The sequence below is a fragment of the Microcaecilia unicolor genome, chromosome 3 (genome assembly GCF_901765095.1).
Source record: "Microcaecilia unicolor chromosome 3, aMicUni1.1, whole genome shotgun sequence".
In the NCBI taxonomy this organism is placed as follows: domain Eukaryota; kingdom Metazoa; phylum Chordata; class Amphibia; order Gymnophiona; family Siphonopidae; genus Microcaecilia; species Microcaecilia unicolor.
The window spans coordinates 58,886,780-58,901,949 of record NC_044033.1 but is presented as its reverse complement, the minus strand read 5'-3'; the positions used below and the strand labels follow the sequence as shown (position 1 = coordinate 58,901,949).

At 49.3% G+C, this 15,170-nt stretch overlaps 1 protein-coding gene across 1 annotated transcript in view; it reads right to left on the bottom strand.

Annotated features, from left to right (window-relative positions):
* The window catches only part of WDR26 (WD repeat domain 26), a 252,395-nt gene that overhangs the window by 158,570 nt on the left and 78,655 nt on the right, over positions 1-15,170 (bottom strand). Inside the window, exon 5 of the mRNA XM_030195962.1 lies at positions 172-269. Coding sequence (XP_030051822.1) covers positions 172-269 — 98 coding nt within the window. The remainder of the gene's footprint in view (positions 1-171; positions 270-15,170) is intronic.

Sequence of the window (15,170 nt, the reverse complement as noted above, 5' to 3'; positions counted from 1 at the left end):
AGTTCAGAGTGCCCATGCTCTACGCCCCAGTGGGCCTAGAGACCTAGGTGTTCATTTCAATATAGCTTCTAAACCACAAGTTATGCTAGACAATGGTTTCATCAGGAGTGTTTGTAGCAGGAAAGAAAAGACTGCATATGCAAATTTTATACAGCTGAAGATGCGTCTTACTCTGAAGTTTGTCTAGAAGCTTGGATCGTGATGCTGTTCCTTTCCCTTCCCATTCTGCTTTTGCACGTAGGTCCTCTGCATGACTACACATCAAATACCTGTTGAAACATGCAGGAATGATTAATTACAATTTCATCTTCCAATCTAAGCTCAAGAGACATGAACCATCACAGCATCCCCTGGACAAAATGTATATAGGGCTGGTGTAAGGGTTATCCAACACTCTAGGCAAACCTTCAGCCCTGTGTTCCACTCTTTCCTTGTCCATCCCTCCTCCCCCCAGGTGTCCAGCATCTTGCCCCTTTCCTTTCTCTTTGCTTTCCCTTCCACCCCAATGTCCAGAATCTTTTCTTCCCCTCCCTACATAGCCAGCAGCTACTCTTTTCCTCCATCACCTCTTCAACAGGATCTTCCACCTATTCCCTTTCCTGCACAGCCACCACTGCTGCCACAATCCTACCTCTGTTAGTCCAGAGTTGAAGTAAAAGGTAGTGTGGCACAGGGCACTGAACACAGGCCATACTGAAGTGCTGCCAGGTCCACCCCTCTGACTCAAACTTTTAGAGGGGGCACAGTGTGGCTATTTGAGTGCTGGCCTGCACCGAAAGGGCTCATGGGTGCTGAGAGCAGCTCTAAAGTGCTACTGCCATGCTGCACAGAACCACACCACTGCATACACCCCCCCCCCCAACTTGTCACCCTAGGCTGACACCTAATCTGCCAACACTGAATGCATGAACACGGTAAAAAGTGGTGCCTCCTGATTTTAAGAAAGAGCCCTATTTTCTGAGATCAATTTTAAGTCACACATTGTAGTCCACAAATTTGTATCACCATCTTTTGGAATTACTGAAGAGCCAAATCAAGGCAGTGTTAAGGCAATAACTGATCTATTTGTGGAACTGGGCAAAAACAAAAAACTAAGTTGTAAATGGTGGTGTCCTAGAAGAGCCACACTGAGCCCGCAAATAGGTGGGAAAATGTGGGATACAAATGCAAATAAATAAATAAACAATTTTAAAAGGATAAAACATATTTACAAAAAATAATAGGAATCCTATTGTCTGGAAACTATACATCTCAAATAAAAACAAAACACTGACACCCCTCTTGTTTGCTAAGCAGCGTGGCAATACTAACACAGTCCATTCAAAGTGAAAATGAAGATACATACCTGTAGCAGGTATCCTCCGAGGACAGCAGGCTCAATATTCTTACGTGTGGGGTCGTCATCTGCGACGGCCCTGGAGACCGGAACTTTTTTTTTAGAAAAAAACTAGAAGTTTGTAGAATGCTCCGTTGCGCGAGCCGCTTTCTGCCCGTGACGTGAGCCTGACTACACCAGTTAAATAAAAAGCAAAGAAGGTAAATGAAGACAACTCCAATGGGGAGGAGGGAGGGTTGTAAGAATATTGAGCCTGCTGTCCTTGGAGAATACCTGCTACAGGTATGTATCTTCATTTTCTCCGAAGACAAGCAGGCTCCATATTCTTACGTGTGGGGTATCCCTAGCCCCCAGGCTCACTCAAAACAATGAACATTGGTCAACTGGGCCTCGCAACGGTGAGGACGTAACAGAGATTGACCTGAAAATAAATTGAACTAGGTGAGAGTGTAGCCTGGAACAGAACAGAAATGGGCCTAGGAGGGTGGAGTTGGATTCTAAACCCTGAACAGATTCTGCATCACCGACTGCCCAAACCGACTGTCATGTTGGGTATCCTGTTGGAGGCAGTAGTAAGATGTGAATGTGTGGACTGATGACCATGTTGCAGCCTTGCAAATCTCTTCAATGGAGGCTAAGTGAGCCACTGACACAGCCATGGCTCTAACATTATGAGCTGTGACATGACCCTCTAAAGTCAGACCAGCTTGGGCGTAAGTGAAGGAAATGCAATCTGCTAGCCAATTGGAGATGGTGCGTTTCCCGATAGCAACTCCCATCCTGTTGGGATTAAAAGAAACAAACAGCTGGGCGGACTGTCGGTAGGGCTTTGTCCGCTCCACGTAAAAGGCCAACGCTCTCTTACAGTCCAAGGTGTGCAACTTGTCCTCACCAGGGCGGGTATGAGGACGGGGAAAAAATGTTGGCAAGACAATTGACTGGTTCAGATGGAACTCCACCTTCGGCAAGAACTTAGGGTAAGTGCGGAGGACTACTCTGTTATGATGAAATTTAATATAAGGTGCATGGACTATCAAGGCTTGAAGCTCACTGACCGTATGAGCTGAAGCAACAGCCACCAAGAAAATGACCTTCCAGGTCAAGTACTTCAGATGGCAGGAATTCAGTGGCTCAAAAGGAGGTTTCATCAGCTGGGTGAGAACGACGTTGAGATCCCATGACACTGGTGGAGGTTTGACAGGGGGCTTTGACAAAAACAAACCTCTCATGAAGTGAACAACTAAAGGCTGTCCAGAGATAGGCTGACCTTCTACACATTGATGGTAAGCACTACGGAGTTAGTGTTAAGACCAGACTCTGATAAGTGTGGAAGGTATTCAAGCAGGGTCTGTGTAGGACAAGAAAAGGGATCTAGGGCCTTGCTGTCACACCAGACGGCAAACCTCCTCCATTTAAAAATAACAACACTTTTTTGTGGAATCTTTCCTGGAAGCAAGCAAGACTCGGGAGACACCCTCGGAAAGACCTAAAGAGGCAACTTCTAAGTTCTCAACATCCAGGTCGTGAGAGCCAGAGACTAGAGGTTGAGATGTAGAAGCGACCCCTCGTTCTGAGTGATGAGGGTCGGAAAACAGTCCAATCTCCACGGTTCTTTGGAGGACAACTCCAGAAGAAGAGGAAACCAGATCTGACAGGGTCAGAAAGGCGCAATTAGAATCATGGTTCAGCAGTCTTGCCTGAGTTTCAGCAGAGTTTTCCCTACTAGAGGTATGGGAGGATACGCATACAGAAGGCCTGTCCCTCAATGCAGGAGGAAGGCACCTGACGCTAGTCTGTTGTGGGCCTGAAGTCTGGAACAGAACTGAGGGACTTTGCGATTGAATTAAGTGGCAAAAAGATCCACCGAGGGGGTGCCCCACGCTCGGAAGATCTTGCGGACAACATCCATGTTGAGTGACCACTCGTGAAGTTGCATGATTCTGCTCAGTCTGTCGGCCAAACTGTTGTTTACGCCTGCCAGATACGTGGCCTGGAGAAACATACCGTGATGGTGAGCCCAAAGCCACATCCTGACGGCTTCCTGACACAGAGGGCGAGATCCGGTGCCCCCCTGCTTGTTGGTGTAATACATAGCAACCTGATTGTCTGTCTGAATTAGAATAATTTGATTCGACAGCCGATCTCTGAAAGCCTTGAGAGCGTTGCAGATCGTCATAATTCCAGAAAGTTGATCTGAAAATCCTTCTCCTGAAAGGACCAAGCTCCCTGAGTGTGAAGTCCATCTACATGAGCTCCCCACCCCAGGAGGGATGCATCCGTTGTCAGCACTTTTTGCGGATGGGGAATTTGGAATGGATGTCCCAAGGTCAGACTGGATCGAATTGTCCACCACTGAAGGGAATTCCGAAAGTCGGTGGACAGTTGGATCGCATCCTCTAGATCCCCCGCAGCTTGATACCACTGGGAAGCTAGGGTCCATCTCATGTTTAGATGTGCCATGGGAGTTACATTTAACTGTGGAAGCAATGTGCCCTAAAAGTCTCAACATCTGCCGAGCTGTGATCTGTTGAGACGCTCGAGCAGAGGACACTAGGGCCAGAAGAATGTCTGCCCTTGCCTGGGGGAGATAAGCTCGAGACGTCCCTGTGTCCAACAGAGTGCCAATGAACTCCAATTTTTGCACTGGAACAAGGTGGGACTTGGGATAATTTACTACAAACCCCAGTAGCTTGATCAATTGAATAGTCATCTGCATGGATCGTAGAGCCCCTGCCTCCGAAGTGTTCTTTACCACCCATCATCGAGATAAGGGAGGACATGTATTCCCAGTCTGCGTAGCGATGCTGCGACAACTGCCAAGCACTTTGTAAAGACCCTGGGCGCAGATGCTAGGCCAAACGGTAGTACACAGTACTGAAAGTGCTGAGTTCCCAGTCGAAATCGAAGGTACTTCCTGTGAGTTGGGAGCACCGAGATGTGAGTATAGACATCCTTTAAGTCCAGAGAGCATAGCCAATTGTTTTCCTGAATCATGGGAAGAAGGGTGCCCAGGGAAACCATCCTGAACTTTTCTCGGACTAGGAATTTGTTCAGGGCCCTTAGGTCTAGGATGGGACGCATCCCCCCTGTTTTCTTTCGCACAAGGAAGTACCTGGAATAGAATCCCAGCCCTTCTTCCCCTGGTGGAAAAGGTTAGACCGCAATGGCCTTTAGAAGGGTGGAGAATTCCCCTGCAAGTACCTGCTTGTGCTGGGAGCTGAAGGATTGAGCTCCCAGTGGGCAATTTGGAGGCTTGGATGCCAGATTGAGTGTGTATCCTAACCGGACTATTTGAAGAACCCACCTATTGGAGGTTATAAGAGGCCACCTTTGGTGAAAAAATATCAACCTCCCCCCCCCCCCCCCGACAGGCAAGTCGCCCGGTATGGACACTTTCACTGCAGCTATGCTGCACTGGAGCCAGTCAAAAGCCCGTCCCTTGCTTTTGCTGGGGATCCCTAGGGGCCTTTGGTGCACGGCGTTGACGAGAACGCGCATGCTGGGCTGAGCCTGAACCAGCTGCCGAGAGGCAGGAGAGTACCTACGCCTATTATATGAATAGGGAGCACTCCTCCTCCCTTCAAAAAACCTCCTGGATGAGGAGGCAGTAGCAGAAGACGTCCGGCGGGAGAGAGAATCTATGGCATCATGATGCTTTTTCATCTGTTCAACCATATCCTCTACTTTCTCTTCAAAGAGATTATCCCCCCCCCCCCCCCCGACAAGGAACATCCGCCATTCGCTGCTGGGTCTTCAGATCTAGGTCAGAGAGACACGCAGCCATGAGAGTCTGCACATCACTGTACCTTGAGCAGCTACTCGGGATGCCACATCAAAAGTGTCGTAAGACCCCCTGGCCAAGAATTTGTGACACGCCTTCTGCTGCCTGACCACCTGGTGAAAAGGTTCAGCAAGCTCCAGAGGAAGTGCTTCAACTAAACTAGACAGTTGCCTCACCGAGTTCCGTAAGTGAATGCTCGTGTACAGCTGGTATGTTTGGATCTTGGCGGCGAGCATTTCAGCCTGATACGTACGCCTCCCAAAAGAATCCAAGGTCCTAGACTCTGTGCCTGGGGGCGCCGAGGCATAGTCTCTAGTATTCTTGGCTCTTCTGAGAGCAGAGTCCACCACCATGGAATCGTGAGGAAATTGGGCCTTCACCATTACAGGCTCTCCATGGACTCTGTACTGGGACTCGGACTTCTTGTGGGCCACTGAGTTAGAGAGAGGGCAAGACCAATTCCGCATCATCACTTCCCTGAGTGTATTGTGCAGGGGGGCCGTTGCAACCTCTGCAGGTGGAGAAGGATAATCCAAGACCTCGAGCATCTCAGCCCTGGGCTCATCCACAACCTCCATAGGGAATGGAACGTCCTTAGACATTTCCCGTACAAAGGACGAAAAAGAGACTCTCAGGTGGAGACTTTTTTTTACTTCAATGGGTGGAGTAGGATCAGAGGGAAGCCCACAGGACTCTTCCTCCGAAAAATACCTGGGGTCTTCCTCTTCTTCCCATGAGCGCTCCTCTTCGGTATCGGACAGAAGCTTTCTCAGAGCAGCCCGAACCCAAGCCTGCCTAGACTTCGAGGACCAGCGTCCTTGTGGGGGATGCTGAGAAGTCAACCCCTGCCTGGACTCCGGCGAAACTTCCTCCACCGACGTCGAGGGGGAGTCGAGCCGGGAGGCAACCGGCTCTGGTACCACAAGCGGCACCGAGGGCGGGGAACTCTGTACAGGTGATGGACCAGATGCTGTCTCAGCAGTAGGCACGGGAGGCACAAGCACCCCCGACACAGAGGCAGACTGATGAAGCAATCCTTCCAGAAGTTCTGGAAGAAGGGCCTGGATGCGCTCATCGAGAGCTGCCACTGGAAAAGACTGTGGGGCCGGTACAGGAGCTGATGCCAGAATCTGAGGGGGTTCGAGAGCTGGTACCAGGCTGCCGGATGACCGACAGATCGGCACCTCCTGAATGGAGAGTGAGCGGTCCTTCCGGCGCCGACGCTTCTCAGGTGCCAACTCCCTCGGCTCCCTGGAGCTCTTGGTACCGTGTCTGGAAGGAGATCGATGACGGTGCTTCTTCGCCCGTCATCGACACTCCTCAGCACCGAGGAGGACATGGAATCCTCACGCCTCCTTGGGGGGGGGGGGGGGGGGGGCTGCATAGCAGTAGGCCTCGAGATGGGTGGAGACCCACTCAATGCCTCGCTGCTCCCAGCTCGAAGTGGTCTCTCGGCAGCCATTACCTGGAATCTCGGTGCTGCTGCCCTCGACGCCACTGACCTCAGTACCGATGTCGACGTCGAAGGACCGGACCGATCAGCAAAAAGTCTCTCGCGCTGAGCCTCTCGAGCCACCTGGGTCCTTTTCTTCATTAACTTACACAGCTTACAAGCAGCTGGAAGATGATCGGGCCCAAGACACTGGAGGCACCATGCGAGAGGGTCGGTACTCGAGATGGTCCGGTTGCAGCGAGTACAGCGTTTGAAGTTGCTGGGAGTCTTCGATGACATGGGTGGGGAAATAGCGTCCGCGAAATTAAAAGGCACAAAAAGGGGGGGGGGGGGGGGGGGGGGGGAAAAAGCCGCAACAAAAAAGAAAGGCAACTTGAAAAATTTGAGGAAAAAAGTCTTTTTTTTTTTTTTTTTTTTAAATACTAAGAAGAAGAAAACAAGAAGAAAGGCGCGATAAATGCGAAAAAAAACACGTTCTTCTGGGCCAGCAAAAACGAGGAGCAGCGATACACACAACTCCCTCACAGCGCGGATAAAAAAAGAACTGGTTTAGTCAGGCTCGCGTCGCGGGCGGGAAGCAGCGCCCGCGTGACAGAACATTCTACAAACTTCTAGTTTTTTCTAAAGAAAAGTTTCGGTCTCCTGGGCTGTCGCGGACGATGACCCCACACGTAAGAATATGGAACCTGCTTGTCTTCGGAGAATGGGCTGTATCGGCATTAGTGTGCAGCTTAGTAAACAGGGGGTGAATATTTTATAGTTACAGGAATCTCAAGCAGTTGTAACTTGGCATCCCCACTGTAATATTGTTCCATCACCTATCTTCCTTCATCCCATACTCTTGGAGTTTTCTTTTTTTAAACATCTGCAAATACAATACAGAGGATTCCAGCCTATGAATGGATTCTTAACACATGAACAATTTTTCCAAAAACATTAAACATGACTCCTTTATGAAAATCTTTGTTCAGCCACTGATGTCCAAGAAAGCAAACCAACAATGGTCTGCAGAGTTCTTCTGACCATTTCCTCCGATTACTACTTTGCTCCCCCCCCACCACACACACACAAAGAAACTGAATCCGCAGACAAAATTTGCACTCTTTTTCGGCAGTAATCAAAGCCAAAAATCAAAAATGACTTGCCCTCCCCCCACATGCCCCCTCCCCTCAGCAGAAAGCATGCAATGCCGTCCCCCCCTCCAAGGCTGCCCTACCATCCTTACACCCTGGTGGTCTAATGACTTCTTTGGGCCCCAAAGAGGCCACTAAACCACCAGGGTTTGTTAAGGTAGGCCCGGGGAGGGCCTACAGGGGGTGGTGTCAGGCAGCCCAGGTGACCAGGTCTCTATCCAGGAAAGGGGGGAGTGCTCAGAAGGGCACCCTGTTTTTTTGCGGGGAGGGGGCACAGCAAAAACAGAGTGACTGCAGGTGGGGTATGGAGAGGAGAGTTTCAGTTTCTACTGAAAATGCAGCGGCAGATTTCAGGTCGGTTTTGGTACCAAATTAAAAATTCAGTCAGCCTCTACCCAAGATATAACGGTTGCAAAGTTTATTCAATTTTATTTTGTAGTATTAGTTCATTTGATAGATTACCATTTGAGACAAGTCATCATTGTTGTGTACAAAGCCAGAATGAATTACGAGAGAATTAAAACCTTAAGTAGACCGCAATGGGGTAGACAGCAATCAATAAATAAATATAAACAGAACATTTTACACTGAGGTAACTGACCACTGGATTGATAAGAGTCTTTAGGGAGGAAGTCTGCTTGTCTGGCCTTAAGACTGAAGGGTTCCTACACACCTGACATTCTTGTATCAATTCTCAAAAATATTTAGAGTTTGCCATCACATGAAAAATTGTTAGAACAGACAAGGATTCCAACTTTGTGAAAGCCTTCTTGTAATCAGACAGCATGACAATGATAATGAAGATAAAGATGAAGATGAATATGCAAGTGATGAATCAGACAGCACTACTTCTAATGCTGGTGATAACAATAATGATAAAGTATTCTTTGCTATATGGAGGTCAAGTGTTTCAGAGATTGCCTTGATCATAGTCAGAAGACATCAGTAATATTGCAACCTGGCCTGATTTGAAGGAACATTTTATCAGACTGAACAATCAACGTTCTGCTAGTGCAGTTGTTGAACCTTTTTAGCTGTACTGGATTAATGACTCAAGAACACTCGCATAAGTGACAGTCATTTTCAAAAATACAGTTTTACTAAAACCAAGGTGGAATGAATTCTAGAGCAAAAAAGTTGGGATAAAGCAAAGATACTTACCTGTAGCAAGTATTCTCGAGGACAGCAGGCTTCATATTCTCAGGTGTGGGCAGAGTGAATGCCTTCCTGCCCGCCGCGATAACGTGGTCCTCCGTTTAACTGTAAAGCAAAATAAGGACAATAAAATAATGAAAAAGACAACTCCAAGGGTAGGTGCGCGGGACTGTGAGAATATGAAGCCTGCTGTCCTCAGAGAATAACTCTGCTACAGTTAATTATCTTCGCTTTCTCCGAGGACAAGCAGGCTGTCATTCTCAAGTGTGGGGCATCCATAGCAACCAGGCTCATCCAAAACAACGAACAGTGGTCAATTGGGCATCGCAACAGCGAGGACATAACATAGATTAACATGAAACTATATACGACCTGAATGAGAGTGCAGCCTAGAACAGAATAAAACAGGCCTATGAGGGTGGAGTTGGGATTCTAGACCCCAAACGGATTCTGCAACACTGACTGCTCAAACTGTCGTGTTGGGTATCCTGCTCAAGGCAGTAATGAGATGTGAATGTGTGGACTGAACACCACATCGCAGCCTTGCAAATCTATTCAATGGAGGCTGACTTCAAGTGGGCTACTGACGCATTATAAGCAGTGACATGACCCTTTAAAGTCAACCCAGCCTGGGCATAAGCGATGGAAATGCAATCTGATAGCCAATTGGATATGGTGCGTTTCCAGATGGTGTTCCCCATCCTGTTGGGATCAAAAGGAACAAAAAGCTGGGCGGACTATCTGAAGGGCTTTGTCCGCTCCATGTAAAAGGCCAATGCTCTCATGCAATCCAAAGTGTGCAAGGTGTTTCTGCCAGGATGGGCATGAGGTCAGGGAAGAATAATGGCAAGACACTCAACTAGTTCAGGTGGAACTCCGACACAACCTTCGGCAGGAACTTAGGGTGAGCACGGAGGACTACTCTGTTGTGATGAAACTTTGTATAAGGTGCATCCACTACTAAGGCTTGAAGCTCACTGACCGTATGAGCTGAAGCAACAGCCACCAAGAAAATGACCTTCCAGGTCAAGTACTTCACATGGCAGGACTTCAGTGGCTCAAAAGGAGTTTTTATCAGTTGGGTGAGAAAGACGTTGAGATCCCATGACACTGGTGGAGGTTTGACAAGGGGCGCTGACAAAAGCAAATCTCTCTTGAAGCCAACAACTAAAGGCTGTCCAGAGATAGGCTTTCCTTCTACATGTTGATGATAAGAACTAATTGCACTGAGGTGAACCCTTATGGAGTTGGTCTTGAGACCAGACTCTGATAAGTGTAGAATGTATTCAAGCAGGGTCTGTGTAGGACAAGAGAGAGTATCTAGGGTCCTGCTGTCACACCAGATGGCAAACCTCCTCCATTTGAAAGAGTAACACCTCTTCGTGTAATCTTTCCTGGAAGCAAGCACAACTCAGGAGACACCCTCTGAAAAGACCCAAGGAGGCAAATTCTAAGTTCTCAACATCCAGGCCGTGAAAGCCAGGGACTGGAGGTTGGGATGTAGAAGTGACCCCTCGTTCTGAATGATGAGGGCTGGAAAACACTCCAATCTCCACGGTTCTTCAGAGGACAACTCCAGAAGCGGGAACCAAATCTGACATAGCAAATACAGTGCAATCAGGACCATGGTTCTGCGGTCTTGCTTGAGTTTCAGCAAAGTCTTCCCTACTAGAAGAATGGGAGGATACGCATACAGAAGGCCTGTTCTCCAAAGTAGGAGAAAGGAATCTGACGCTAGTCTGTCGTGGGCCTGAAGCCTGGAACAGAACTGAGGGACCTTGTGATTGATCTGAGTGGCAAAAACATCCACCAAGAGGGTGCTACACACTCGGAAGATCTTGCGCACTACGTCCATGTTCAGCAACCACTCGTAAGGTTGCGTTACCTTGCTCAGCCTGTCAGCCAGACTGTTTACGCTTGTCAGATAAGTGGCTTGGAGAAACATGCCCTGACGGTGTGCCCAAAGCCACATCTGGATGGCTTCCTGACACAGAGTGTGAGATCTTGTGCCCCCCCCCCCCCCCCCTTGTTGGTGTAGTATATCGCAACCTGATTGTCTGTTTCAATCAAGATAATTTTGTTGGACAGCCAATCTCTGAAAGCCTTTACAGCATTCCAGGTCGTTTTAGCTCCAGGCGGTTGATCCGAAGACCTGATTCCTGGAAGGATCAGGCTCCCTGAGTGTGAAGCCCATCTATATGAGCTCCCCACCCCAGGAGGGATGCATCCATCGTCAGCACTTTTTACGGCTGAAGAATTTTGAAAGATCGTCCTGTGGTCAAATTGGGCCGGATCGCCCACTATTGAACAGAGTTGGGAAAGTCTGTGGACAGTCAGATAACATCTTCCAGATTCCCCGCAGCTTGATACCACTGGGAAGCTAGGGTACATTGAGCTGACTTCATATGTAGACGTGCCATGGGTGTTCCATGAACTGTGGAGGCCATGTGCCCCAAGAGTCTCAACATCTGCCGAAGTGTGACCTGCTGAGACGCTTGAACTGCAGACAACAGGGACAGGAGGTGTTTGCCTGTGTCTCGGGGAGATAAGCACGAGTTGTCTTAGTGTCCAGTAGTGCTCCAATGAACTCCAGTTTTTGAACAGGAGTGAGACAGGACTTGGTGTAATTTATCACAAACCCTAGAAGCTCTAGCACCTGAATAGTCATCCACATGGACTCTCGAACACCGTCCTCCAGGGTGCTCTTCACCAGCCAATCGTCGAGATAAGGGAACACATGCACACCCAGCCTGCGTAGTGACGCAGCAACTACTGCCAGGCACTTTGTAAACACCCTGGGTGCAGATACCAGGCCAAAGGGCAGTACATGGTACTGAAAGTGCTGTGTTCCCAGCTGAAATCGAAGATACTTCCTTTGAGCTGAAAGTATCGCGATACGTGTGTAAGCATCCTTTAAGTCCAGAGAGCATAGCCAATCATTTTCCTGAAGCATGGAAGAAGGGTACCCAGGGAAACCATCCTGAACTTTTCTCGGACTAGGAATTTGTTCAGGGCCCTCACTTCTAGGATGGGACGCATCCCCCCTGTTTTCTTTTGCACAAGGAAGTACCTGGAATAGAATCTCAGCTCATCTTCCCCTGGTGGAACGGGTTCGACCGCCGCGGCCTTCGCCCTTCTAAAGGGCCTTAGAAGGGCGGAGAGTTCCTCTGCAAGTACCTGCCTGTGCTGGGAGCTATATGAATGAGCTCCTGGTGGGCAATTTGGAGGTTTGGGTTCCAGATTGAATGTGTATCCTAACCGGACTATTTGAAGAACCCACCGTTTGGAGGTTATGAGAGGCTACCTTTGGTGAAAAAACATTAACCTCCCTCCAACCGGGAAGTCGTCCAGCACGGACAGTTTTACTGTGGCTATGCTTCGCTAGAGCTAGGCAAAACCCATCCCTTACTTTTGCTGGGGAGCAGAAGGGGCCTTGGGCGCATGCTGTTGACGAGAACTAGCATGCTGGGGCTGAGCCTGAATAGGCTATCGGAACGCCAGAGTGTACCTATGCCTAGTATAGAAATAGGGAGCACTCCGCGCCCCCCCTCCCCAAAATAACCTCCTGGTTGAGGAGGCTGTAGCAGAAGGCACCTGGCGGGTGAGAGAAGCCACAGCATCATTGTGCTTCTTGATCTGGTTGACCAGATCTGCCACCTTCTCTCCGAAAAGGTTATCTCCCCGGCAATGTACATCCGCCATCCTCTGCTGGACCGAATGATCCAGGTCAGAGACATGCAGCCATGAGAATCTGCGCATCACTATACCCTGAGCAGAGATTCTGGATGCTACATCAAAAGTGTCATAAGCGCCCCAGCCAGGAATTTACAACACGCCTTCTGCTGCCTGACCACCTGGAGAAAAGGCTCAGCCATCTCTGGAGGGAAGGCATCAACCAAGGTAGACAGCTGCCTCACTGAGTTCCGCAAGTGAATGCTCGTGAAAAGCTGGTAAGATTGAATACGGGCAGTGAGCATAGCGGCCCGAAATGTCTTCCTCCCAAAAGAATCCAAGGTCCTAGCTTCTCTGCCTGGGGGCGCCAAGGCATAGTCTCTAATACTCTTGGCTCTCTTGAGGGCAGAGTCCACCACCATGGAATTGTGGGTAACTGAGACCTCATCAACCCAGGTTTACTGTGGTTCCGATACTGGGAATAAGTCTTCTTAGGGATCACGGGAGCAGAGGGAATGACCAGTTTTGCATAAGGACTTCCTTGAGTACCTTATGCAAAGGAGCCATCACTGCCTTCTTAGGTGCAGAGGTGTAGTCCAGGACCTCGAGCATCTCAGCCCTTGGTTCATCCTCCACTCCCATAGGGAATGGAATGGCCTCAGCCATTTCCCACACAAATGAGGAAAAGGAGAGGCTCTCAGGTGGAGACAGTCTCCTTTCAGGTGGAGGGGAATGTTCAGAGGAAATCCCAAAAGATTCATCAGAGGAAAAGTATCTGGGATCTTCCTCTGACTCCCATGAGCGCTCCTCTTAAGTATCGGAAAATACTTCTCTAAGGGAGCTCCGAGACTGAACCTGCCTCAACGCCAAGGACCGCCGTCTCGATGACTGTGGCGAGGGGCCAACGCCCGCATGGACTGCGGTGAAGCTTCCTCCATCGATATCGATGGGGAGTCGACCTGGGTGGCAGCCGACACAAGAGCTGCAAGCGGCACCGAGGACGGGGAATGCACCGCAGGGGAAGGACCAACGCCGCTGCAGCATACGGCACAGAAGATGCAAGCACCTCCCGATGCCGAAGCAGAAAGGCACAGCAGTCCTTCCAGAAGTTCTGGATGCAGGGCCCAGATGTGCTCGTTGAGAGCCGCCATCGGAGAAGGCTGGAGGGCCAGTGGCTGAATAGGCTGAGGCTCTGGAATAGGAACCGGACTGCTAAGAGGTTGACACATCAGCACTTCCTGTATGGAGGGGGAGCGGTCCTCTCGGCGCTGACGCTTCTCAGGTGCCGAATCCTTTGACGCCCTGGAGCTCCCGGAACCGTGTGCTTCTTAGCCTTCGCTTGATGACCATCACCGAGGCTCCTTGGTGCCGAGGACGTTGAATCCTCATGTCGCCTCGGGGTCGGGTCAGACAATGGTCGATCTTGGGGGGGCCTGCACTGCAGGAGGCTCAAGACAGGTGGAGACCCACTCGATGCCTCACTGCTCCCAGCGTGTCTTGACCTCTCAGCAGCCATTACCTCTGCTCCTGACGTCGATGCATCCCTTGTTGTCGAAGGACCAGACCGAGCCCCAAAATGTTTCTCGCGTTGGGCTTCTTGAGCTAGATGGGTCAGTTTCTTCATACAAAGACACAGAGGACAACGAGCTGGTATATGGTCGGGCCCAAGGCACTGGATACAGCAAGAATGGGTATCTGTACCCGAGATGGTCCGGTTGCACCGAGTACGTTTGAAGCCGCTGGGTGTCTTAGATGACGTGGAAGGAAAAATGGCACAGAAGTGAGGAAATAAGGGGAAACTCTTTATGTTGTTAAAAAAGTGAGAAAACACATACGACCAAAAGTCACTGAAAAAAAGAAGGCTCTTTTTCCTGGGCAAAAATGAGGAGCACAGGACGGACCTGCCACACCTTGTCGTGGAAAAAAAAGAAACTGAGGTACACATTCATGCAGCAGTCAGTGCACGCATGTGTGGTGCGTGCGCATGCCAGAAGGCTCTGGCAAAGTTTTTTTTCTACTTGCTATTGCAAATGCCAGTTCCCGGGCCGACGTGGACGTCGACCCACTTGTGAGGATAATACAGCCTGCTTGTTCTCAGAGAATTAATGTTTCACTCACCTGAAGCCTTATACTTACTGGAGCTTTGATCACCAGCCCCAACAATTCTACTTTAACGCCCTCTTCAGTCTGCTGCTGAAGACACTTCTTCCCTTATTTGATAAATGGACATAATCTCTACTCAGCAGCCCTTTGAAAGTCATTCCTTGGTCCAGGAAGCTGAAAGCCGCATTGAGCGGGAAAGCGTGGGGTACAAATGTAACAAAAAAAAAAAAAAAACCAAAAAAACATTCTCGATGATACCATCTGTGTAGCTATGTATTCATCTATAGAATACAAGCTTTTCTACCTTGGCCTTCACCCTTGACAGGGAAGATAAGTATGTAGATGCTGGTCTCATCAATCTGCTTCACGTTCTCTCCCAGAGCCAAGATGACACATACTTTTGGAGGGGTACCTAGCAGTATCATTTGTGTTAACATGGTCGAGCAGCATCAGATAAGTCAGTAAGCTTGATAGAACTCGGCAAAATCTTGTAACATCTCAAATCTTAGCAGCTTAGTATCTCTCGGGGAATCATGA